The 26,238-nt window shown below is 35.0% G+C and overlaps 1 protein-coding gene across 7 annotated transcripts in view; it reads left to right on the forward strand.

Moving 5' to 3' along the window:
• Positions 1-26,238, forward strand: part of sipa1l2 (signal-induced proliferation-associated 1 like 2) — a 148,518-nt gene that overhangs the window by 103,318 nt on the left and 18,962 nt on the right. For 3 of the 7 annotated variants that reach the window (XM_073915855.1, XM_021479611.2, NM_001201559.1), the window contains 5 exons: positions 77-183; positions 6,278-6,699; positions 9,492-9,716; positions 17,944-18,073; positions 23,966-24,185. In XM_073915855.1, the coding sequence (XP_073771956.1) occupies positions 77-183; positions 6,278-6,699; positions 9,492-9,716; positions 17,944-18,073; positions 23,966-24,185 (1,104 nt within the window). Of the gene's footprint in view, positions 1-76; positions 2,173-2,215; positions 4,687-6,277; positions 6,700-9,491; positions 9,717-12,306; positions 12,358-17,943; positions 18,074-23,965; positions 24,216-26,238 lie in introns of those variants that run through there. The other 4 variants (XM_068224163.2, XM_009306150.4, XR_012386775.1 and 1 more) reach the window with 3 other exon arrangements.

A 26,238-nucleotide genomic window follows, 5' to 3' on the forward strand; every position in this document is an offset into this window, starting at 1 on the left:
GTTAAGATAGGCTAATTAGTTTAATCATTAATTGTGCACCAATCAATGACAGTAACATCACATCCATGACTTTCAGGATCGCCATGTGTTCCTGAAGCCAAGTGGCACATCCCATCCACCAAGATCCTCAACAGGGGTCTACAGAGACAGGGGGCCAAAGACTCACCTGGGAAATTCCCTCGGGTTAGTTTCCTTTTTGAACAAAATAAAGATAAATAATCAGAGATTTAACTGTAGTTAATATAACTATTGTTGGACTTTCCTACTTTTTAAGATGTTTACAATGTATTTAAGTGATTTTAGTTATAATAATACCATTTTGGGACTCTAAGGGTGCTTTCACAGCTGCCGCACTTAGTTCGGTTGAATCGCACTGGAGTTCGTTTTCCCTCTTGGTGCAGTTCGTTTGGACAGGTGTGAATGCTATCGTACTCGAGTGCGCACCAAAAGCGGACCAAAAAAGTGGACGAGATCTGCTTGAAGAGCTGGTCTCTGTACGCTTTCTAATGAACCCTGGAGCGTTTCGTTTGTGGTGAGAATATGATCTGAACTAAAACAGAACCAACCTCAAAAAGTACTGCGCCTTTTGGACTAATCCAGCTGCCGTAGGCCGATGCACTGTGCAACATGGGATATGGAGGAAAAATATTTGTTGAAATCGCTTTACCAACAGAGAAAGAGAGGGAAATACATTACCTGATGGATCGTTGCTTATATTTCCGCAAGATGACCATGTCGCAGTTTAGCTAAATTAATTCACACCTCCTCCTAAAGTGACTTGCGATGCATTAAAACATTGTTTTCCAGCCTTGGCCGTGCTTCATTCTCGAAATGTATAGTTTGTCTAAAGCAAGGATACAATCAGTCAATGCAGTCGTCCCTCCATAGTTAAAAGCGACATTTTGTGTCTGCCGGTTTGTTTACCTGCGGGAGTTCAATAGCATTTTCCCGCACGTGAATTCTGACCAATCAACATGGAGTTTCGGAACTTTGTTCAACAACATCTGGCCAATGAGTGATGTGGATTTTGTCAGATGAGTGCATTTTGGTTCTTTTCAATTGGTTCGGACCAAAGCCAGCAGTGAGGTGTGAAAACGACCCAAAGACGGCAGAAAATGCAACAATGTATCATTTATTCCCCTCGGTCCGGACTAAATGTAGCGAACTACAGATGTGAAAGCACCCTAAATGACTTCTAGTTCAGAATAAGGTTTAACCCTGCATAATAGCATAACAACCCAGCCTACTAACAGGTACTATTTGGAACTGACTTGAGTGTATGTTTATTGGGTGAATGCATGCCATACAATCATTGTCATAAGTGTTACTGTAGGCATACACATGCAAGAAGGTAATTATATCTGTATTTACCTGTTTTCCAGATTGTGGTTGGTTGGTTTAATCCTTTTTGCTCTTTCAGTCATAATTTATATGTCCACATTCCATTTCCATTATCATAAAACTCATGATACAATCAATAAACAGCTCAGATCACAGTGTCCTCTTTCATCCAGTTGTTGATTTTCTACAATATATTGCTTGATGTCAAAAAAATAATTTCTCAATGGACCAACCTGATGGCTAGTTCCTATAAATGAGCTCCTAGAACTATGTGGCATGTAACCCCTATTCCCACATAGCTATTGTTACATTCTTAATATTAAATAAAGTATATAGGTATAGTACTGTACATCCGCCATGATGTTTTCACATGACTAACCTGCATCAGTTGTGTCACTTCAATTTTTACATGCACTTAAATGGACTCATGGGATAGTAAAGTGTCCGACATAAATGCACTTAAGAACTTTATGAAGTAGTAGGTCACTTGGGTGCTTTTCATCTACCATTTTATGAACATAAAGGGCCCTATCATACGCCTGGTGCAATAAGGCGCAAGATGTGTTTGGCGCAATTTGTTGCTATTTTCAGACCAGTGCCATAGTAATTTTCGTATGTTGTTTAAATAGCAAATCCATTTGCGCCACTTTGTGGACTCATGGATGTGCCGTTCTAAAATAGAAGTGTGTTAAGGCGCATTGTTGGTGCGTTGCTATTTTCAAGAACTGAAATAGAGCGTGCCATTGACCATCTAAAAGAAGGTCTAAAGTCCAGCGCAGAGCACATTAGTTATGCACCTATGCAGGTTAAAATGCTTAAAACACACAGGATGTACAGCAGTACACACATATATACATATAAAAAAAAAATAAAGGACTAAAATGTTACCAACATGATTATTTTCTACAAAAATATAAAAACCACTACCTCCATGCCCTTTTCATGCATCTATGCCATTTTTCAGTTCATTCATGACAATTTGCGTTTGCATAATGTTATTTTTATTAGCAGTATTATTTTAAATATGCATATTTAATTGTATTTGTTTTAATAAAAAAAAGTTTAGATTTGTTCACCTGTTGGGTTTTGGAGACGTATGCATCACAATATGGGGTATAAAAATAGGATTTGTGTTTGGATATAACTCCCAAGTTTTTTGACCACACTTCATAATTATTGTTAAATTTGTTTGTTTGCTGGAAATTATAACTAAATTTAGAAATAGTTAAAAATAGTAACAATATTAATTATGTAGGCTAATGGATGTCTTCAGTGGAGTGTGTACAACACCATTTTCTTATCCATGAAAGAAAAGGAGCAAAGTGTAAGGAGAAAGTAAAAAGGCTGAATGGAGGAGGCTCATTCTTTATCCTTGCACTGCAGATGATCTGTTTAGCTGTTTTCTTGCTAGTGAAGCATTCAGTTTTTCCACTTACAAAGTCTGCCATGTAAATAGCAAATGCACAATGGCGTGACGCAACTGACTCTTAAAGGGAATGGGAGATGAGACTCTGATTGGTTTAATGCACATTATGCTCAAAACACACCCACAACTCATTAAAAGAATAAACACAGAACTGTCAGACCATGTGCCATGGCACAAAGCATATTTTTCCATCCTTAAAATAGCAAAAGTGGATTTGGACACACCCTTAATGCTTTCGCACCATATGCTGTAGACTTTGCGCCTAGTTCGTTAAAATAGAGCCCAATGACATCTTGCCACACAGTATGTAAGTGGGCCTATTCAAATGCAAGGAAAGTGCTATAGGTGCTCTGTCCCAACCATATTAATGCTAGCCCTTACAATTTGTGTTATCCAAAACTCACCCAAAAACAAAAATAATATTTGTGAACATCACATCATATCAGATCAGATTAGCTGTGTACCTAATGTTACAGAATGTATAGAAATGAAAGGACAGGAGGTAAAAATTTATTTAAAAAAAGTGAAAACAAATGACTAATCAAAATAACAAGCATTATTTTGAAGCGGTTTTCCAATAAGGAATTAAGTAGGACTGAAAGCTCCTGCAAAGACATCAAGAAAGTTCTTTTATGTATTTCCTATGGAAGTGACCAAGAATCATAAATTTGAAAGGTATCTGGTTTGCTTTTCCAGTGGCAACCAAGTAGCAATATGTAGTGAACATTTCTTTTAAATATCGCCTGTTTCATAATTAAAAACATTGGAACTCCAACATGTGCAGCCTTTCCAACATATTCACTTACATGACATGCATTTTAACAATGTGAGTCTCTGTAAGACGCAACACATGACTTGTACTGTACAGCAACAGGAGCATATGCTGAGCGAATGCATGCGAGTCGATGCAAGGGTTTGTGTGTTTATATGTGGCTGATGGGTGCAGTGACCACATTAGTCAGGAACGTGTTGTTGGCAGCATAGCAAATGCGGCACATTTCTCCGTATGGGTGGGTAGTTGTAGTGGGCAGGTCATTGGTTTGCAGGAAAGGGGGGCGACGTCTATGGCAGATGGCTCGTAGTGTCACATCCAGTCATGCAATCCCTGTGGGAATTGACGTAAGAAACTAGACGCCGGTGCAGTTACTGAATACCACACTGCACATTCTTTCTTTCATGGTGCGATAGATAGCACCAAAGTCTGGAGCCTGTTTCATCAGGTTAAGTGTGAATCCACCTGATTTATCAAGCCAGAAAAGGTCATTCTACCCTTGCCGCCTGCAGCCGGTGTTGATGCTGCAGGATGTACCATCATGTTTATCTTCTGTTGCTTATGCAATGGCCTACATTCCTCTACTGCTTGATTCACAGAACTGACAGCTTTTTGCGATAGTGTATTGACCACATCTTTAGCCGGGGGGGGCTTTGGAAATGGCGCAGCATAGTAGATCTTTCAGAGCAAACCATGCATTAAAGTTTAAAAATCATCCACTTTCCTTTCATTCGAAAGGGCTTAAATTTAGATGATGCAATTTAACGGTGTAATCAATTATTTATTTTCCATGAGATTGGTTACAGTAGGTGGTAATGGTGCAGAACTGGTTCTTCTATCTTGTGCTGTTATTGCTTTGCTAAATTCACTTTAGTGCTCCAGTTCTTACATCATCCATTTTTGTTGGGCTGAAGTTTGACTGTAAAGTAAACAAATGGTACTTTTTGATGAAATGGTTTGTCTGTCTTGTAGCATGACCTAGCATGACCTTCTAGGTTTATTTTTATTTATTTATTTTTTAAAGAAAGACAGAAAGAAAGTGTCTCTAAATATATTAAATACATGAAAGTAGTTGTGTGAATGTGTGAATATGGATTATGTATTGTAAAGAGTTTTTTCTTGACCACCAATTATGCAAATTTAAATCAAAATACAAATAAAACTAAAGCCATAAATTGATAACAAATTTGACCTTCTTTCTCGCTTTTTTATTGAATCAAAGCAGTATTTTTATTATCATTATATAATATTTATATTATTTTTACGGCATTATAATATGACATTAATGCACTGTAAAAATCCTTTTGTCTTAGCCGAATCAAATCAACCTTCAGAGTCCAACAAACTTGACTTAAAGCAGCTTGCTTAGCTTATAAAACTAGGTTAGAACAAAATTAACTTGGTTTAATAAGTTGCATGACCTATTAACATATGTTGTCAGAACTAATTAATCATATAATTTTATGCAGTGTGGCAACACTTTGAAATAATGGTCCACCCTCCTAAACTCTGTGTACCCGGTACCAGGTCCGTGACATCATGTACTTCTGCATTCTTTAAATTTTGAAGGTCCGTACTGGCCCATTACCTCCAAAAGTTGTTCCGTACTCTCATTAGTTGGAATAGATTAACTTTTGCATAGATTGTGATCGAGACATTTTTCTTTTTTCATATGATTACTGACATGTGCAGGAACCACCAAAATTAGTTACAGCAACCTACACCACACAGAACCTAAAAGGTACACTTTCAAATTTGAGTTTACAAAAAGTCAATAGTGTTTTCGACAGTGTTTTATGAAAATTCAACTGGTTTTCTTTAAAATGATACCACACTTTTGCGTTTACACCTCTGCATGTGGATTTATGAAGCTTTTGAATTTGGGTAGGCAAAATCCAGGAGGAAAGCCTGAAATAGCACGTTATGTATTTACTAACATTAACAAACAATTAGTAATACATATATTATGGTATTTATTAATCTTCGTTAACGTTAGTTCATGTTAACTCACTCTGCATTAACGTTGTTAATGTTAATAATGCATTAGTCAATGTTGATCTATTATTAATAGATGCTTTACCAGATTATTGATACTTTGTTAATGTAAGTAAAAACATTATTTGATGTACCATTATTCTAAAGTGATACCACATTTTTTTCTTTAGTTTTAATTAATTGAAATACTACAGTAATATTTTATTTTAAGTTTATCTGCAGCTAAAGTCACAATTATTATCCATTAATATTAGCATTATTTCTTTATTTGTTTTTATTTTTATTTTTATTATTTAAAAAAATATATTTTTTTTTTCATTTTCAAATATTTCCCAAATTATTTTTAACAGAGCAAGGAATTTTTCAAAGTATTTACTATAATTTTTTTTTTCTGAAGAAAGTCTCATTTGTTTTATTTCACCTTGAATAAAACCAGTTTTTAATTTTTTTAACAAACATTTTAAGGTCAGTATTAGTAGCACCTTAAGCTATATGTTTTAGAAATAAGTTATTAAACATTATGTTTAGAAATGTGTTGAAGAAATCTTTTAAACAGAAATTGGGGAAACATATATATATGGTGGCTAATAATTCTGACTTCAACTGTGTTTTTAATAGCATATTTCTCTTTTTACTAGATGTTTGATCAAACTCAGCCCTTGCTTAGACAGTTTATATAAAAAAAAAAAAAACAATAATCAGTCTTACTCAGCCAAAACACTAACACTTCAATAATCTTCCAGAGCCGTGAGAAGAGCTGCCACAGCCATTGCTCCAGCCACTCCAGTAACAACACCCTCTCCAGCAATGCTTCCAGCGGCAGCGACGAGAAACATTTTGGATCTGGAGACCCAATGGATCCAGAGTCCTTAGGACTCACCTATATCAAAGGTGCATCAACTGACAGCGGCATAGATACAGCACCCTGTATGCCCCCTCCACCCCCTGCCCTGCCCTTGGCCGGAGTTGGACCTTCACGGATGGCCATGCGGGACGGGAGGGTTGATACGGGACTCCCGTGGCCTCTGGAGTACCAGGAGGATGGCGAGACGGATGAAGGAAGGGCAAAGATGTTCCTGTCTCAGGGATATGCGCCCGTTACACCCACCGGTCACACCACGGATGGAAGCACAGGAGATCTGAGCGAGATTTCATCACTTTCCAGGTGAGATAAGAAGAGAGTGTAAAATTCATGTAGAATTTTTTTTTTTTTTTTTTTTTGTGAATGCTTGACTACAACTGCCTAGTTAATTCTCTTCTGAGAGATTTTATGTCTTCAGTTTAAAGTCGGTTAAAATTGTCACATCAAAATATCTGTTAAGAGATTAGAAATAAATACTTTAATGTTCTGAAGAGAAATGGTGATTTGATGATGAACGTTTTACATTTTGGCTTTTTTAAAAGTTATTTGCAACCAATGTTAAAACTATTGAGAGATTATTATTGAAAAATAGACTAAATTAAAGCTGTTCATTATGTGGTTTGATCTCGCTTGGTTTTGAAGCTTTTTTTTTTTGGTAAAAAGACTTTCAGTAGAGGGACAGAAATTAGGAGCCAAATATTAACAAAAAATTACTTGTTTTTCTTATTTTGTTCTTGTTGCTTTAAACCTTGTGTGCTGTTGGGGATGTATAATCCACACTGAGAAGATTTTGAGGATTAATTTGGCCACTACTTTCTCTGTGTTTCAGCAAATGGTTTGATCTTTGACAAAAAAATTTTTATGCATATTTTGGGAAAATGTGTGGGAATTTATTTTTTTTTAACTCAACAATACACACTGGGCAAATGTATTACCCTTTTGTTATGTTGGGGGCTGTTTTTGCCCCATGGACTCCCACTATAATGACATTTTTGATTGCAAAGCCATGACTGCATATAATCATGGATTCTTGATTGTTGGTGGTTTTTTCCTGTTGGGATGAGGTAATATTTGATATTCTTACAGGTGATTATTAGTTACAGTGCAAAAAATCTGGAGCTTTTATATAGAGTACATTGTGCGAGCATGTGTTTGAGTGTGTAAGAGATTTTTGCTCATTTATTTGATATGTTTGAAAAAAAAATACGCAGCTCAGCTGTCAGAACATAGTAAACATAGTGTGTCTTTAAACATGCACGCTATAATTTGCTGATTTACTTCCTAGAACTCTATGTAAAAGCCAGAAACTTTTTGCACAAGCCTATCAAGTGGTTGGAGCTGCCAACTCATAAACAACAATAAAAATTACACATTTTATGGAAAGATTATCTTTCCAAAATTCATGATTGCTCTATCAACGCGAGACACAGACTGATTCAATTTAATGTTATCTACAGAATTCATTATTCAAAAGTAAAAATAAATAAGATTTTCCCAAGTGTTTCCTTATTGTGCAATAAATGTAAAATTTTGAAGGTATATTGACTCATTCATTCTGGTCATGCCATAAAAATAGCTCATTTTGGCAATACGTTATTAATTTTAAATCTGAAGTATACAGGATTGATCTGGCACCAGAGCCAAAATTGAGTATTTTTGGAGGCACCTCAGAAATAGGAGATAAATATTCATCACGGGCAGTATCTTTGTGTATGATATTAGCAAAGAAAATAATTTTACAAAATTGGAAGTCAGATCACGTGCCTGTCTTTGAATCCTGGATTAGGAGCTTAAGTTATGTTTTGCCCATGGAAGAAATGCAATATGGGATGGCAAACAAATTAAACATAGTTTTTAAAATCTGAAACCCAAATTATGTTTTATATCAGTCATGCTGACTTGTAACTCATTATAGGTGGGAATGGTTTTAGCATATGTCAAGTTGTGGAGCCTACACGTTTCTCTGTAAATTATTATCATTATTTTTCTTAATATATTTAATAAATTTTTTTTTTCTCTTTTGCTTTCTGGATGATATTGTACTATGTTGTGTCTGACTGTTTGTGTATTGTGAAAATGCATTTTTGTTCTGTTTATGTAATTGTTTATTTTCTTATGCTAAAACAATAAAAAGATTTTTTTTAATTACACATTTTACCTCTTCCCAACAGGGATAACCAAAAACACTCATGATTATATGCTGTCATGGCTTTGCAATAAAAATATGTGGTTATAATGTAAGTCAATTGGACAAAAACAGCCCCCAACGCAACAAAAAAAAAGTTGTAAATTTGAACAATACACAAGGGCTAAGTAATAAGTTAAGCTTTTTGACATTCTGTCTTTGGACTGTGCTGCTTATAAAGACGAGCAGTGTGCCTTATCCTGATGGGTTGACTTTAAAAGCTTAGGTCAGTTATACAATGAAAAGGTATTGCTTTGATGTGAGTCTGAATACAGTAGGATGCAGATGAAGCTTGATAAAGCCGAAGTGACTTAAGAGTGCCAAGCTAAGGTGATTTGATACAGCCAAAAACCATCTTATCAAACCTGGAGCATTTTCCATTGCAGTCCATATTTTCTCAAGACTATATCTATAACATGACAGTATCATCTTGTTGTGTTGTTACTATTGACTAAAAACATAAGAAATGGCTTTCAGTAATGTAATATAAATTACAACACAAAGTTTTTAGAAATAATATCAATAAAAGCATGTTTTTGTCATATTTAATAACAAAACAAATACACTTGGTCACACTTGGTGACACACTTGGTTACACTTGGTGGCACACTGGCCACCATGCTATTGACACTGACAAAATATTAATAAAAATGGAATTTAAAAAAAGACAATTCAAAAATCTTAATAATTGCTACAATTTTATATTAAAATACTAAAATGACTCTGACTATGCAGAAAGCATTGCATTTATTGGTGTTCCCGCTGTAATTTTTACTCATTCTTGCCTTGACAAGAATGCTTTTAAAACCTGATAATTAATAGTTCGTGCTTAGACAGGCATTGCCATTAGATAATCAATCAGCTGTTCATTCAGCCGTTTCATTTTCATCTTTTCATTGTTATCCTCCAGTGGCTCACGTCATTCTGGAAGCCCCTCTGAGCGATGTTCGAAGAACTCCAGCTCCATTGACCCCTCGAAAATCTACATCATCTCTCCTACGGACACCACTCCGATGGGAGGACGAGAGAAGCTCTCTATTAGCTGCCAATCACAAGGTGAAAAGTATTCAACTGGCTGGAAGAAAGGAGAAAATGAGCACTTGCTGGAAGATCAAGGGCAAGCTAGAGACTTTAGGTAAGTAGCTCTAAATGACTAATGCATCTTATGTAACATTGAAGCTGGAGAAAAGTTCCTAGTGATATGTAAATAGCTGTGTTTCCATCCGAAGACGCAAATTTGATGCATAAAACTGGAATATTGGAAAAAAGAATTGCAAATAAAGCAGTTTTCATCCAATGAGTCAACGAGAACGTTTAGTCACTTGCTAATAAACTGGCGCCGAATATCAAAAATAAAAATTAAATTTACTGCCGTAGAACAGTGTTCCTCAACCACCAGTACTGTAGATCTGTGGATCAATTCGTACCTGGCCGCACAAGAAATCATTAATCATATGTGTTTTATTTATTATCGGAGTTTAATAATAATAATAATTCCTTACATTTATATAGCGCTTTTCTGGGCACTCAAAGTGCTTTACACAATGGGGGGGGGATCTCCTCATTCTCCTCACTCTCTCCTCAATCTCCTCACTCTCCTCATTCACCACCAGTGTGTAGCATCCACCTGGATGACACGATGGCAGCCATTTTGCGCCAGACCGCACACCACACACCAGCTGATTGGTGGAGAGGAGACAGTGATGAAGCCAATTGAATATGGGGATGGTTAGGAGGCCATGATGGACAGAGGCCAGTGGGCAGATTTGGCCAGGATGCTGGGGTTAAACCCCTACTCTTTTCGAAGGACATCCTGGGATTTTTAACGACCACAGAGAGTCGGGACCTCGGTTTAACGTCTCATCCGAAAGACGGCGCTCACTAAGCAGTATAGTGTCCCCTTCACTATACTGGGGCATTAGGACCCACACAGACCGCAGGTTGGGCGCCCCCTGCTGGCCTCACTGGCCTTTGAACAATCTTTAATTTTGAAAAATGGCCATACTCTCTTGGTTCATTTCGGTCACTTAAGCAGCAAAACGAGTAAGAAACAGACTGTCTTTGGAAAGGGGAAAAGGCCCAGTGAAGGACCCGCAAACTGCCCAGGAATAGATCCGCAACCCATTTGTCAACAAATCAGGTGAATCTAGCATGTCTGTGCAAGATGATCAACTGCTGGAGATCGCAAATGACGGTGGTCTTTACATATCGCATCTTTTCTAGAGTTCGCAGAGTACATTATTTCCAATGAAGTCGTGTGGCTTGCGCCTGTAAGTGGCATGATGAGATTGCTAAAAATTGTCAAGTGTTGGCCAGTCCGCGGTGATAAAAAGGTTGAGGACCAATGCTGTGTGCCTTTTTCTTATGTAATAAAATACTTAAACAAGTAAATGGATTAAACACGATGAACACAAGGTGGCTTTTGTAGGTTCGAGACTGTTTTTGGGCTGGTGCAGTCATAATATGTAATTTTAATACAGTAATAATCCCGAACCCCTTTGACTGAGGGATTTTAGAATGATCAAACCTAAATTTCTGATGTTCTATGGTGTGGTCAGTCTGCTAGCTTGTTCATTAATGCCATCCAATCACCCTCATTTTAGGTATTACATGATCTGTTAAATCAGTCACAGGACTTTTTTGATGCAAATGCTGGAATTCATCAATAAATGTTTTTACAATCTTAGTTTATGCACATGTTTTATTATCAGGTAAAAATTTGGTATGTTTTGATGCAAATTTTTAAATTATATGTGCATTTTGGTGTTCCCATTAGGGATTTTCTGGATACCCTTTTTTTTCCTTCCAGAAACCGATTCTGATACCTTAGCTCATGGTATCGGCCGATACAGAGTACTGAACCGATACCTAAGTGTTTATTTGTAGAAACTGTATACAGCTATGTTTATATGTGTGTGTATGTATATAAATCAAAGCAAAGAATAAAGAAATATAAAAAATGTATATGAATAATATAGAAAAATAACCTCTAACAAGGTTGTTTTGGCAACAAAGCACATCTTCCTGTATTTGCATACTGAGCAGTAGGGTTTGCAGCGTTAAACAAAACTGGCAGGCATATGTCTTGTTTAAAAATATGGTATCGGATGGGTTTAAGGTTTCAAAGACTCACCAATACTACAAAAATTCTGGGATCGATATCGGCGAGTCTTTGAAACCATAAACCGATTCAATACCATGTTTTTAAGCATTTTAGTATTTCCGATACTAGAATCGGTATCGGAACAACCCTAGTTTTCATGAAACATTTTTTTTTTATTGTAATGTTTTAAAATGCACCTAAAAATGGGTGGATGGAAAAATAGCAAATGTCTGACCAGAACCTCTGCATATCAGTGACATTCAGGAAACCTTTTAGGTCAGTAACACATGAATTACTGGCAGTGGCTCGGAGAAGATCGATGTCAGCAGACGTATTATATAAACTCCGTCATACAGAATCCAGACAGAATCTACTTGACACCTGCCACTTTGCATTATCAGAGCGAAGGCCAAGCAAATGTTTCTCTGACGATTAAAGCAGAGACCTGATATGATTGACAAGCTTACGGGGAGATACTGACGTTCTCCTGACGCAGGCGATATTTGATGCAAATTCATATTTGTCTCTTGTCAGGTATTCAGAAACAAAAGAGGACGCTGAATCGATTTAAAGCTGTGTGTTTTTAATCTGTTTCTTTTATTCCTCTTTATTTCCGCCTCAGTCGCTCAGAGGTGTTGTCTTTGCTTCTAAAGACACTGTTGAGGAAATCGAGGTAGTTGGATCATTACCTGGCCCTGAACTATTCACCGTCTTGTTCCTTTCCCCTGTTGTCTTGTAGAAATGGCACTTTTATGACTCCTTTAATGAGGCAGTTCACACACAAATAACAATGTATCATCATTTACTCACTCTCAGCTCATTTTTCCTGTAATATAGCACAATTATTATACGATTATTTTCCAATATTTCCAAAGTGCTGTTAAATGGGGAAAAAAATTTGACACTTTTTTAAACTTAATAGTTTTAATAAGTAATTTCTAATAGCAATTTATTTAGTCTTTAGCCATGATAACAGTATATGCTATTTTAATAGTTACTAGTGTAACAGAGGCCAGCTAGTCTTGGTCTTTAGCCTTCTTCTTAAAGCAACCATACAAAGAATCGCTGGTTCATCCAGGATGTGAGTGAAGTTTAGGGGGGTGAATGTAACGGAAGCCAGCTAGCAAAGGGCTATGCAGGTAAATCTTACTCCTCTGACCTCTAAATGTGTTCTAGTGACAATTGCTAGAGGCCAATGGTCTTTAGGCTCCTTGTTAGAGCAACTGACTCCTATACAAAGAATCACTGGTTCAGTCCCAGCTCAGACTGGTATGGGTGCAGTAGGACCAGTGGGTTATACTAGTGTTTAGTTTAAAGTGCATTTTAAAGGCTTAACTAGGGCAATTATGTTACCAAAGCAAGTTCAGTTAATTAGGCAAGCCATTGGGAAATGTTTTTTATTATTATTTATGTAATTCCAGTCAAACTAAAAAAAAAAAAAAAAAAAAACTTTCATTTGAAGAAAGGGAAATACCTTTCTTCAAATGTATAAAAATGATAGGAAATACCTTGGAAAATAATTCCTTGCTTGGTTAAACATCACTTGAGAAATATTTGGAAAATAATTCAATAAACTGTTGCTATTATTTATGCTATATGAGCACAAAAATGTATCTGTACAAGTGTTATGAGATGAACAGAGCATTTAAGTTGTTTTTCCACCAGTTACTTTCACTTTAATGAGCTGTGACTGGATTATTTTGTCAGAAAAATTTATTCAGACCAATATGATTTATTGATGAATCAGACCTTGCTTTCTCTCTACCAACATGGTCAAAATATTCAGAATATTCAGACTTTAGGGTTAGTTCACTCCAAATTGAAACTTGTGTCATCATTTACTCAACTTCATGTCATTCCAAACCCAAAAGATTTTCATCTATTTTCAGAACACAAATAAAGACATTTTTAATAATCTTTTATTATTTGAACAGAGATTTCCATCCTTCTACACAATAAAAAAAAGCTGGGTTCCACACAATTCCTTCATCAAATCAATTAAGTTAACATACTATACAGTTGAAGTCAGAACTATTAGCTCCCCTGAATTATTAGCCCCCCTGTTACCCGGAGAGATTTTTTCAACACATTTCTAAACATAATAGTTTAATAACTCATTTCTAATAACTGATTTATTTTAACTTTTCCATGTTAGCAGTGAATAATATTTGACTAAATATTTTTTCAAGACACTTCTATAAAGCTTAAAGTGACATTTTAAGGGCTTAACTAGGTTAATGATATATATTTAAATATAGCTTAAAGGAGCTAAGAATTTTGTCCCTTAAAAATGTTCTAAAAAATTAAAAACAGCTTTTATTCTAGTCAAAATAAAACAAATAAGTTTAATATTTAATATTATCAGACATACTGTGAAAATTGTGTTGCTCTGTTAAACATCATTTGGGAAATATAAAAAAAAATAAAAAATAAAAGGGGGGCTAATAATTCTATAATTCTGACTTCAACTGTGTGTGTGTGTGTGTGTGTGTGTGTGTGTGTGTGTGTGTGTGTGTGTGTGTGTGTGTGTGTGTGTGTGTGTGTGTGTGTGTGTGTGTGTGTGTGTGTGTGTGTGTGTGTGTGTGTGTGTGTGTGTGTGTGTGTGTGTGTGTGTGTGTGTGTGTGTGTGTGTGTGTGTGTAATTTTTTTTTTTGCAAATTTAAGTGAATTTAATATAAAACAATTAAGTTGACCCCTAAAATACTTCAAGAATTAGGTTTATTCAGCTCATTTTAAATAAGTAGTTTGAACAACCAGCAAAATAATTTTTGAGTGTATCTAATGTGTCTGTTTAAACCAACAAAGTACATTTTTGTGTGACATAGCACATTTTAGCTTTCTCAATAGCCAGTTCGTTTTTTCTCACTATCATTGTCTACATCCAAACAAATGGCTAAATTATATCTGTTAATCCCATGAAGTGATCATTCTCCACAGAATAACTAGACTGAACCACTTGATTTACATTTATCTGTTTCTGAAAATTACGAAGCATCAGACTTTCAATGAAGGGACAAGAATCTTTGAGATTTAAAAAAAAAAGATCTTCATTTGTTTTCCGAAGGCTTATAAGATTTGGAATGACACAAGGGTTCAGAACTTTCATTTCTGGGTGAACTAATCCTTTACATTTTGGTCTGTTCCTCGCACAAAGCTATTTTTGGCTTTGAAAATCTTGGTAAATAGTCCATGTGAACCAGTTTTATGATTCATAGTGCTTGACATTTTAGAGCTGCAACACAGCCCTCATCTTCATTCACTTTTGTTATATTAAAAAAAGCCAGAGTATTGTTTAAAAAAATCATCATATAGGTTTGAAACAACATGAGTGTGAGTAAACGATGACATATTTTCTATTTCATGTGAACTGGTCCTTTCAGAGCACAGGAGGGCGATGATCTGTTTTGATTTGTTCCCTAGTGAGTCACATCATGACTGTGTGAAGGCTGTTCCTTAGTCAATGACCCATAATCCTGTGTTTTGTCACTGCCTTGTAGTCCCCTGGATTGTTTTGTCTGTAGAAACCCACATCTGCAGTATTATAAAACACAGACACTTCAAGGTTACTTTTGCTCCGTTTATGCCTGCTGTTAAGATGCATTTTCTGTAAATCTACATTGCGCAATGCTAAATAAACACTGGTGTATATACTGTAGGATCTAAACCAGGGGTGTCCAAACTCGGTCCTGGAGGGCTGGTGTCCTGAATATTTTAGTTCTAACCCGAATTAAACACACCTGAATCAGCTAACCAAGCTGTTTGGGTATACTAGGAACTCCAAGGCACGTGTGTTAAAGGAAGTTGAAGCTAAGCTATGCAGTACATCGGCCCTCCTGGACACCCCTGATTTAAAAGTTTTGAATTTGTCCACTTTTAACCACTTGTTCCAGAGGTAGTTGGAAGCACATTTGATCGAATTTCTCTTGATAGGCAATTGATACATTTTTTTTTTTTTGTTGAACAATAAGTTTGTTAGTGTTTTATTTAATATATAATCGTGAGTTTTATTCTGTTTTATTTTATGCAAAAACCACTATTTCAGACACTAAAATGTGTGTCGCATAAATGTTCTTTTCATGCTTAAAACAACAGATTTTAAACATAAAGACGCTAAATCTAATTACTTTTGATATTCTAAATGTTTTTAAACTAATTTAAATGTAGAAGTTAACATCAAAATTATTAGCCCTCCTTTGACATTTATGTTAACACATATTTAAACATAAAAGTTATAAGAACTGATTTCTTTCATTGTTGCCATGATGCCAGTATGTAATATTTATTTGCTATGTAATATTTATTTCTGGTTTATTTGCAAGATACTACTATTCAGCGACATTTAGTGACATTTAAAGGCTTAGCTAGGTTAATTAGGTTAATTACGCAAGTTGTTGGACAACAGTCATTGCTCTGTAGCCAAAAAAAAAAAATCATAATGGTGCTAATAATATTGAACTTAAAGATTGTTTTAAAAATTAATAACTGCTTTTATTTTGACTAAAATAAAATAAATACGAGTTTCTCCAAAAGGAAAAATATTGTAAGAAATATTGTGAACATTAAATAATAAAAAATAAGTCAATAAATTCACAGAAGGGATAATAATTTATTTAATAATAATTTAATCATTAATTTAATAATAAAAATGTTGCTTTCAACTCTATATAAATATATATATATATATATATATATATATATATATATATATATATATATATATATATATATATATATATATATATATATATATATATATATATAATTATTATTATTATTATTATTATTATTATTTAATTAATTAATTAATTTTTATTTACTTGTTTTTATCTTTTTTGACATGGACATCACAATTACGCTGGACAATTAAATGCATTTTTTAAGTGTTGTAGCAGACTAATTCTCAACACATGTCCACGATAGGCTTGACCTGAAATTATAAAATTAAATTAAATAAATACATATAATGTTTATGTGTTTTAATGTTTATAATAGTTATAATTATTTACATTAAATTGCTATAAGGCAAAAGCAAAGTCAGCATGATCAAAACTATTTGTGTAAACTGCTGTTTTGTTTTAACTATATTTTTAAGTACACTACTTAAAACATTTATATTACTTTCTAATTTAAGCGGACAGGTAAAGAGGTCTTACACTTTGGAACAAGACAGTCAAGACATTCGGTTTATTAGAAATTTCTTTTTAACTCAGGAAAGATTTTCTCCTCACATTTCTACAAATAATAGTTTTAATAACTCAATTCTAATAAATAATTTATTGTACCTTTGCCAAGATGACAGTAAATAATATTTTTATAGATGTTTTTCAAGACGCTTCTATTCAGCTTAAAGAGGCATTTAAAGGCTTAACTAGGTCAATTAGGTTCACTAGGCAGGTTAAGGTAATTAGGCAAGTTATTGTAAAATGATGGTTTGTTCTGTAGACTATCGAAAAGAAATCTAGCTTAAAGGGCTAATAATTTTGACCTTAAAATGTTTTTTAAAAAAAATAAAAACTGCTTTTATTCTAGCCGAAATAAAACAAATTAGAATTTCTCCAGAAGGAAAAAAATATTATCAGTCATGTTGTAAAAATGTCCTTGCTCTGTTAAACATCATTTGGGAAATATTTAAAAAAAATTAAAAAAAAAATCAAAGGGGGGGGGCTAATAATATTTACTGTATATATACCTGCATTGCTTATTATGCATATTTTATTGATTACATTTCACTGTGTTAGCACACACATTTTTTTTTTGTTTTGTTTTTTTTTAACTGTAAAACTGCACACCACAACAAGACTAATTCATTGGATTTACTAAGTTGTTTTTAAGGTAAGTCGTTGCAAACCATACATACTGTATATGGGCTGAATTTAAACAAATAAATTAAGTTGAACATTACTGTATTTAATTAGTTTAAATTTAGCCCATATAAATTGATTGCAACACTTACCTGAAAAAAGTAAATCTAATGAATATTTTTTTTCAGTGTATATAAACTACAGATGCTTATTTCACAGCATTACGATGAAAAATCCTTTTAAAAAGTCTTTATAGACAACCACCTTAAAACACTGCATCATCAGAAAATTGGCCATATTTAAACACCAGGTGTCAACAGCAGTGTCTTTACCTTACCTGTAACACAATCCACCAAAACACACCTTATCAGCAGGAGTAAACAAGAGCTCTGTTTGAAACCTCCAGCTAATATCTCACTTTCTCTCCCTCTTTGTCTCCATGTCTCTTTCTCTCTCAGGGGCCTCTATTTAAGGAACCCGTCCCAGGTGGTTAATAGCGCTGGTGAGAAGCTCCAGACACTCTCTAAGGAGGCCTTCCTCAGGATGCTTCTCCCCGACAGTCCCCCGGGGCAGGCAGGCCGGGGCAAGGTGAGCCCTGGAGGATGAGTAATGCAGAGCCGCAGTTGCTACCACACGTTAAAGCAACACCGAAAAACAAAGAAATAGTTTTAAACGTGTTTTTTGCCCTTAACATTATTCACCACTGTGATTACGCTGACAAGCAAATCATCCAGTCAGCAGCCTGTGTAACAACTGTGTTTGCTTGACAAATGGCGGAGTCTGGAGGAAATGAGGTCACAATAATCAGTCATTCTCCTCACCTGATGTGCTCACAGCGGTGTAAAGATACTGCATATGTGTGCATGTTAGCTTTCGTTTTATACATTTGCAATGCATGTTGTGTCAAAAGAGCTTCATAAATGTACAAATTACTAGTGTAAAACTGTATAATAACTAAATAAACATCATTTGGGAAATATTAAAAAAAAAGAAAAAAAAATCAAAGGGGGGCTAATTATTTTTACTGTATATATACCTGCATTCATATTTAATTTATTAAATTTCACTGTTAACACACACTCATTTTTTAACTAGTTATATCTAAATCTAATTCAGCTACACAGTATAAAAATCATGGGTAACAGATGATGATGCTAATGCATTGGTTAGTATGTAAATATATCATGTAACCATTTCTTACATAATGTATTCTGTTAATTTATAACGCATTGAAAATACAGTATAGATTGTTCTGAATGATTTATAAATTGTCATTTAACTAGGCTTAATAAATGTTGTACAAGCACTGTTGATTGTCAATCGTCATGCCCACTCATTAACAATTCAGGAACTGGCTGTTGTAATTGTACTGTAAAGCGTTACCAAATGATAATGGGTAACTACTACTATTATGATTATCAAAGAAGTTAATAATAAGTAGCATGGTAATAAAGCTTTTAGTATTTGTAGTAATAATTTTTAGTAGTTGTATTCGTCTTATTGATGTTATTATTAGTAGTAGTAGAATTAGTAGTTGTAGTCACCTTATTATTATTATCATTATTATTATTATTATTAGTAATAGTAGTAGTAGTGGTAGTAGTTTTCATCGATGTCGTCGTCTTATTTTTATTAGTAGTAGTAGTAGTCATCATCGTAATACTATTATTATTATTAGTTGTAGTAGTAGTCATTGTGGTATTATAATAATAATAATAATAATAATAATAATACAACAACTACTACCACTAATAATTAGTAGTAGTAGTAGTCATATTAGTAGGAATGGTAGTAGTCATCGTCGAAGTCGTCATCTTGTTATTAATATTATTATTATTAGTAGTAGTAGTAGTTGTCATCGTCATATTATTATTAGTAGTAGCAGCAGTAGCCATCGTCGTATTATTATTATTAGTAGTAGTAGTCATAGTTGTTGTCTTATTATTAGTATTAGTAGTAGTAGTCATCGTTGTCTTATTGTTATTATTATTATTATTAGTAGTAGTAGTAGTAGTAGTTATAGTCATCTTCGTTTTCCTAATATTATAACTAGTTGTAGTAGTCATCATATTATTATTAGTAGTAGCTGTAGTAGTCATCTTTGTTGTCTAAATATTATAAACAGTAGTAGAAGTCGTATTATTATTATTTGTCACGGTCGGTGAGAGGAAAAAGGAGCGAGGCCCCAATTGCAGAAAATGTAGGATTTATTATAAAATACAAATAAAAATAAAAGGCAAAACAAAACCACCCCGAAAACATGAATAAAAAGGCAAAAACAAACTTGACAGGGCTGGCAGGACAAAGCAGGACTGGAAACAACAAGACAGAGTAATATCGACGACGAACTGGCACAGGACAGAAAACATGAGGGGATTATGAAGCTAAAGTAAATTGACACAAACAGCTGAACATGACAAACTAATAATGAGTTAACAAGGAGGGTGGGACTAGACAATAAACGGGAGAGCGCATGACACAGAGAGACAACACAAGCCATGCGCTCGCATAAAACGAGACTAGAACACGCAGCCAATGAGAACTCATTAACTGCGTGTTCATGACAACACAAGCAACAATGAAGCACACAACAAAGCACGTGACCACAATGTAAACACCGAGCCACATGCTTTGACAAGAGACGCAAGACACAAGCACACGATAGATAAACACCTTACCGTGCGCTCACACATAAGCAACGCGCATGCTTCATCTCAGCGCCAACCAAAACAAGAGCGCGCGCGTCGGAGGCACGCACACACACAATGACAGAAACAAGTGCTCGACCCAAGAAAACCCGAGCCGAGCACAACAGGACTAGACATGACTAGTGTCCGGACTCTGCCACCAAAACAAGAATTTACATGACCAGAGTGGCAGAACCCTGACATTATTAGTAGTAGTCATAGTAGTAGTAGTAGTAGTAGTGGTGGTGGTAGTAGTAGTTGTTGTTGGTGTTGTATTAGTAGTAGTTAGTAGTTGTCGGGGTCTTATTATTGTTATTATTAGTAGTAGTAGTATTCTTAGTCGATGTCATACTATTGTCAGTATTATTAATAACAATAATATTAATGCTAATAAAATCAACAACTTTCCATTTAACTTAGGTGACAATTTCTCAATAATAATAATAATAATAATAATAATAATAATTTATTATAATTTGGGTCGCCACAGCGAAATAATCTGCCAGTTTATCCAGCACATTTTATGCAGCGGATGCTCTTCCAGCTGCAGCCTGTCTCTGGGAAACATCCATACACACTCATTCACAATGGACAGTTTAGCCTAACCATTGCAGCTGTACTACATGTCTTTGGCCTGTGCGGGAAACCGGAGCACCCGGAGGAAACCCACGCGAACGTAGGGAGAACATGCAAACTCCACACAGAAACGCCAACTGACCCAGCCGAGGCTCGAACCAGCAACCTTCTTGCTGTGATGCGACACCACTACCTGCTGCGCCACCGCATCGATAGTATTATTATTATTAGAATTGTTATTATTATAAACATTATTGCTATCATTTATGCTAACTGGGAAAAATTATGTTGTTATTAATAAAATAATAGTAATAACATTTCATTTAGGGCAGCAGAATATATTTATACAACCACTACTGCAAAAATATGTTATAACACCTATAAAATGTTACTATATAGCAACTAAAAAACACTAATATATAGTGATAATAATAATAATTAAAATGTAAAATAATATATATGACTATTATTATATTTATTAATATCATTATAATCATCATTACCACTTGAAACTAAATAAATCCATACTTCTTTGTTGCAACTAGTCTCACTCTGCACAAACACTAATGTGCCATTTTTCATATTTGCTGTGCTTATTTTCTTCTAATTTCGCCGGTCTATTATAAGCACTCCATCTCCTCGGTCTGCTGGTCCTCCGTCACGTTCATGTCTCTCTAATTGTCAGTTTGCGCCCCTCCTCCCGCCGTCGACCCCCCCATGAGGCCCGTGTCCATCGCTCCTGCATTATTGATGAGAGCACCATGACTCTAATAGATCTGACTCACAGACCCACAGCCACTCTCTCCGACTGCTGATTGGTCCCCAGCTGAGACTCATGTTCCCTTCGCCAAACCTCCTCCTCTCCCACAATTCAATTAAGTGATATGTGCTTTATTGCCACGGCTGTTTTATTAACAATATTGCCGAGCCTTCCATATAATCATATTCTGATGAATAATATCTTTGCTTCCCCCTCCCAGTCTCGTTCTCTTTAGGCATATATTTCCAATACCATTAAAATTGTGCAAATTGAAATGTGAAATTATATTATGGTTAATAGTAAAGTGTACATTTCACATAAACATCTATGTGTATCGCAAAGTCTTTTTAACATTAGAATAATGTTTTTCAGACAATTATAAAAAGGAGTATTCCGCTTTTTTTCCTTTTTTTTTTGCATTTAAAGGTCACATGGCATATGTAAATGTAAAATAGCTTTGTCTACATGTTTATTGGTGTAACCTGAGTCCCTTTGTTATGATACAGGAGTGCCTATTGCATTGCCTGAATAAACAAAAGTCTGTTCATCCCGAATTGTTAAAACTTTTGCAGGGCTACCCAATATATCATTTCAGCATTGATATCGGAATGTGTGTATCAGAAATGGTCATATCGGATATGCAATGCTGCTTAAAATATTATCATCACATGCATTTTAGGCATAGACTGTAAAAGATATGGATGTAGTAGTCACCACTAGAAGGTTTTTGAAGAACAAAAATGAAGCTACAAGTAGACATGACCAACCGTCGCCATTTTGTTTGTGCGCCATTGCATCGTCTGGGGGATACCAAACAAAGCCAAAGAGGCATAGCCTCAGATGCCTGCTAGCATTTTGCTTATATGTGCTTTTCTTTGGGAGAAACGCTTGATACTTCATTACCTGTAGCTCCTTTGTGTTTTGACCACATGTGCTTGGTTGTGTACTATATCAGTATCTTGTTTAGACTTTTAAAAACACTGTTGTAATACATTGACCCACTAAGCATTGTTCTTATAACATTTTTCTACTGGAGGAAAACGCTAATTTCTTCCAAATACTTTCTAATTTCAAACCAAATATAGTCTTTGTTAGTATATGCAAGGCTATTTATGAAATCCAGGCATAACACTGTATGACAACATTTCAGATGACTATTTTATAGCCTACCGCTAATCAATCTTTCAGATTCTGGAGTGCATTACAGGTCTAAAGAAAATGATAAATTATCTTAAATAAAACAAATACATTTATGGAGATGGTAAACAAGTATATAATTTCACTCACCTGGGAATTGGAGGCCACTTGAATGGTTTGTGAGCACAATTAAGTGCACACAGCATGCCATATCATCTGATAATTGTAGGAAATAATCCCTGAAGACAACTGACTGTGTAAAGCCACATTAAACAAAACAAAATAACGATGTATATGCTGAGTTCAGCAGCTAATCAGCCAGAATTAGCGCAGGGGACAACATGGTGACCAGTGAGACCTAGCTGTCACTCAAGTGGCCACACCTTTAAATATGCAGCCTTAATATAACTTAATAAAAACTGAACGGATGAGTAATTAAAACTCACCCTCATCACAATTGTCATAAAGGGTAGTATTAGCTGCTGTATATACACCAAAACCATCTTTTGTAGCAGGCTGTAAACATGTTTTTTCAGCAGTAAAATTGGCCAATTTTGGATTGCAGTCATTGAACAGCTAAACTTTCTGGAACGAGCCCCCGAAGGCGAGTCGATGAATTGCGGTTTCAGTTTCCTACGTATTGGCTTCACGAGGGAGAGCGCTTTGTTTTAATGCCTGTGGCTGTGTGCGCATTTCAAGAGAGTCTAAAGCATTCAGGAACAAGAAATTGCACCATTTGTAACTTTAATAAAGATCAATTTTATCTAATTATTCATACAATGAAGACTATGCTGTGTTATTTTTCAATATTTAATTTCTGTTACCTGAAAACTGTTATGACTCTGCATGAAAACCATAAAGCACTGTTAGTTTTATTTTTGTTGATGCTCTGTTGTATTTATCTATCAGTTGTAATTTGTTTATTATTTTTATATGCGTGATCCACTCCCCTTTGTAATCATTCCAATAATACATTTTCTTACTAAATAGAGCAGTTTTAGCCATCTGGTGAAATTATATTCATATCGCAATATATATCTCCGAAAAACAAAATATCCCAATGTCAGATTTTACCAATATTTCCAAATATTTTTCCAATAATGTGTACAATAAAATATAGTATAGGGTGCTTGCCTTGCCAATAATGTTTGTTTATTAAGCATACATATATTAAAATACTGTCTGTGTTGTCTGCAATATTTTTTTTATTATTATAGTTTGAATTTACGGCTTTAGTTGATTGCAAATTTGCATTTCTCATTCGCAGCTTTCACATCCGTCTCTTTAAGACTGTATTTTTGTGTGTGTTTGTTATTTCAGATACCGCTTGTGGTGCAGTCTCCGCGCCGCTCACTGTACCGGACTCTGTCAGACGAGAGCTTGTGTAGCAGCCACCGGAGGGCGCTGTCCTTGGCTAGCTCTCGTAGCTCCATGCTGGACCAGGCCGTGCCCAATGACATCTTATTCAGCAGCGCCCTGCCCTACCACAGCACTCTGCCACCCCGCATGAGTCTCAACCACAACGCAAGTCAGCTCAAGAGTGAGTGTCTAGCCGCATTTGCTGATATTAGTACCATTTTAGTTTAGTAATAATATAGTGATATTACATAAGTCTAAAACTGACATGTACTTGTGAATATGTTTACGTATTACCTCGCAGAATTTGACTAAAACAAGAATGATTACACAAAATGAATTGAATGTGTTTAGAATTTGGGAGGGGGGATGCGACACTGCAAAAATGTGCGATTTCTCAATGTTTTATGTTTCTGTACCAAGTAATGTTATGTTCTTCTATTAGTCTCATACATTCACGTAATGCAGATTCGCAGGTCATAGTTCACGCAACTTTACCTTAGCTTCAAATACCCCGCAAAATGTAAAATACCTTAGCATGGAATTGCGTTTCCAGTCTAAAGCTTTTGCATGCGTATGAATGAAAGTCAATGATGAAAAGTCAAGTGTAACTGCTAGGCTAGTCACAATAATCAATATATCGACTTATCACTCAATACTTGGAGATGACCTCAATAATTTTTGCCGTTGCATTATACGTTTACAATTTCACAAATAACGTTGATGACGATGACGTACAATGACGTTTACGTTCTACCTCAACGGTGTCAACGTTTATAAATGGACGTTTACCCAACAGGACAAGTAATACTATATTTAATTTGACGTTTACCTTTTTAACATTGAATTATAGAATTTAAATAACCTTAAGAACGATCAGTGTTTTAAGATGTTTATGGCTATTTGCATTATTATACTGTTATATAATCATTATATAATCTGTCGTATAAAATGATCTTAAAATGACAATAATATCGCCAATGTTGGGCAGTAGCATAGCCACAAGTAATTTGAATTTAAATTTATTTTATTTAACAGGGACATTGCTCATTAATAAACAGTAGAACTGTAAATAAGCCTGAGGTTTTCATCTGCTGCCCCCAGCCAGATTTTAAAAGGCAACCTAAAATCAAAAAACACATCATCACACATACAAAAACAGTAAAGTTACGTATGACAAAGGGATAAAACATGTAATAAGAATTTCTTAAAATGTTGGACAAAAGAATTACACATGATTACAAACTTGATTTGCTTTTAGCCATTTCTTTAACTTGTATTTAATTGTTGAATAATTTGTAACACCCCTTAAATCCATAGGAAGTGTGTTCCATAAATGACTGGCTCTTACTAAGAAGACTGATCGTGCAAAAGTTGACGCTACTAGCTCAACTACATTTCTCAGTAGCGTGGCACTAGGGTCGCTACATTCTAAATCAAATAGTTTTTCAGTAGTGAAGCGTTTATTTTAAGCAAGTAGTATCAAGTATCATCCACAAAAGCTACAATTACCGATCGTGGATCATTAGGTGGCACCACTGCTATTCACAGATCTGTGAAGCCAGTGTCTAACCGATAAAAGTAACAGTAAGTAATACATATGATAGCGAGTTCTTCTTCTTTGTTTCAGTTTGGAACAGCATATTAATTGCAGTAAATAACTGAACTTGGATTGAAGTTGCTTTAAAATAAAAAAAGAAGAAAAAAATTGCTTGCTTGTTACTAAGCTACTTTTGCTATATAGCTTTTAGCATAGCTTGGTACATTTCCCAGGGGGTAGCTTTCAAGCTACATTTTAAGTAGAGTAGCTAATAGCTTAGCTCGCTACATTTTCCAAGTAGCTTGCCCAACACTTAATATTGCTTACCGCAACAATTTCTGTGAATATACAGTGTCGCACAACAAAAATTCCCTATCATGACTGGCCTAATCATTGCAGCTTTAGATATTTCACAAGACAGACATTTATGAAGAGTACACAAGAAAAAACTAATAGTTTATTTTATAATAAATGACCCCATCCCTGTTTCTTCTGAACCGCTAAACTGCATGTTGTTCTTTGGAAAAAATCTTCTGGTCCTGCAAATTCTTTGTTTTATCAGGATTTTTTGTGTATTTGAACCCTTTCCAAAAATGACTGTATGACTTTGAGATCCAACTTTTTTTCCATTGAGGACAACTGAGGGACTTGTATGCAACTAGTGCAGAAGGTTCAAACACTAATTTAATTGGGGTTA

This window comes from Danio rerio, chromosome 11, assembly GCF_049306965.1.
Source record: "Danio rerio strain Tuebingen ecotype United States chromosome 11, GRCz12tu, whole genome shotgun sequence".
Lineage (NCBI taxonomy): Eukaryota > Metazoa > Chordata > Actinopteri > Cypriniformes > Danionidae > Danio > Danio rerio.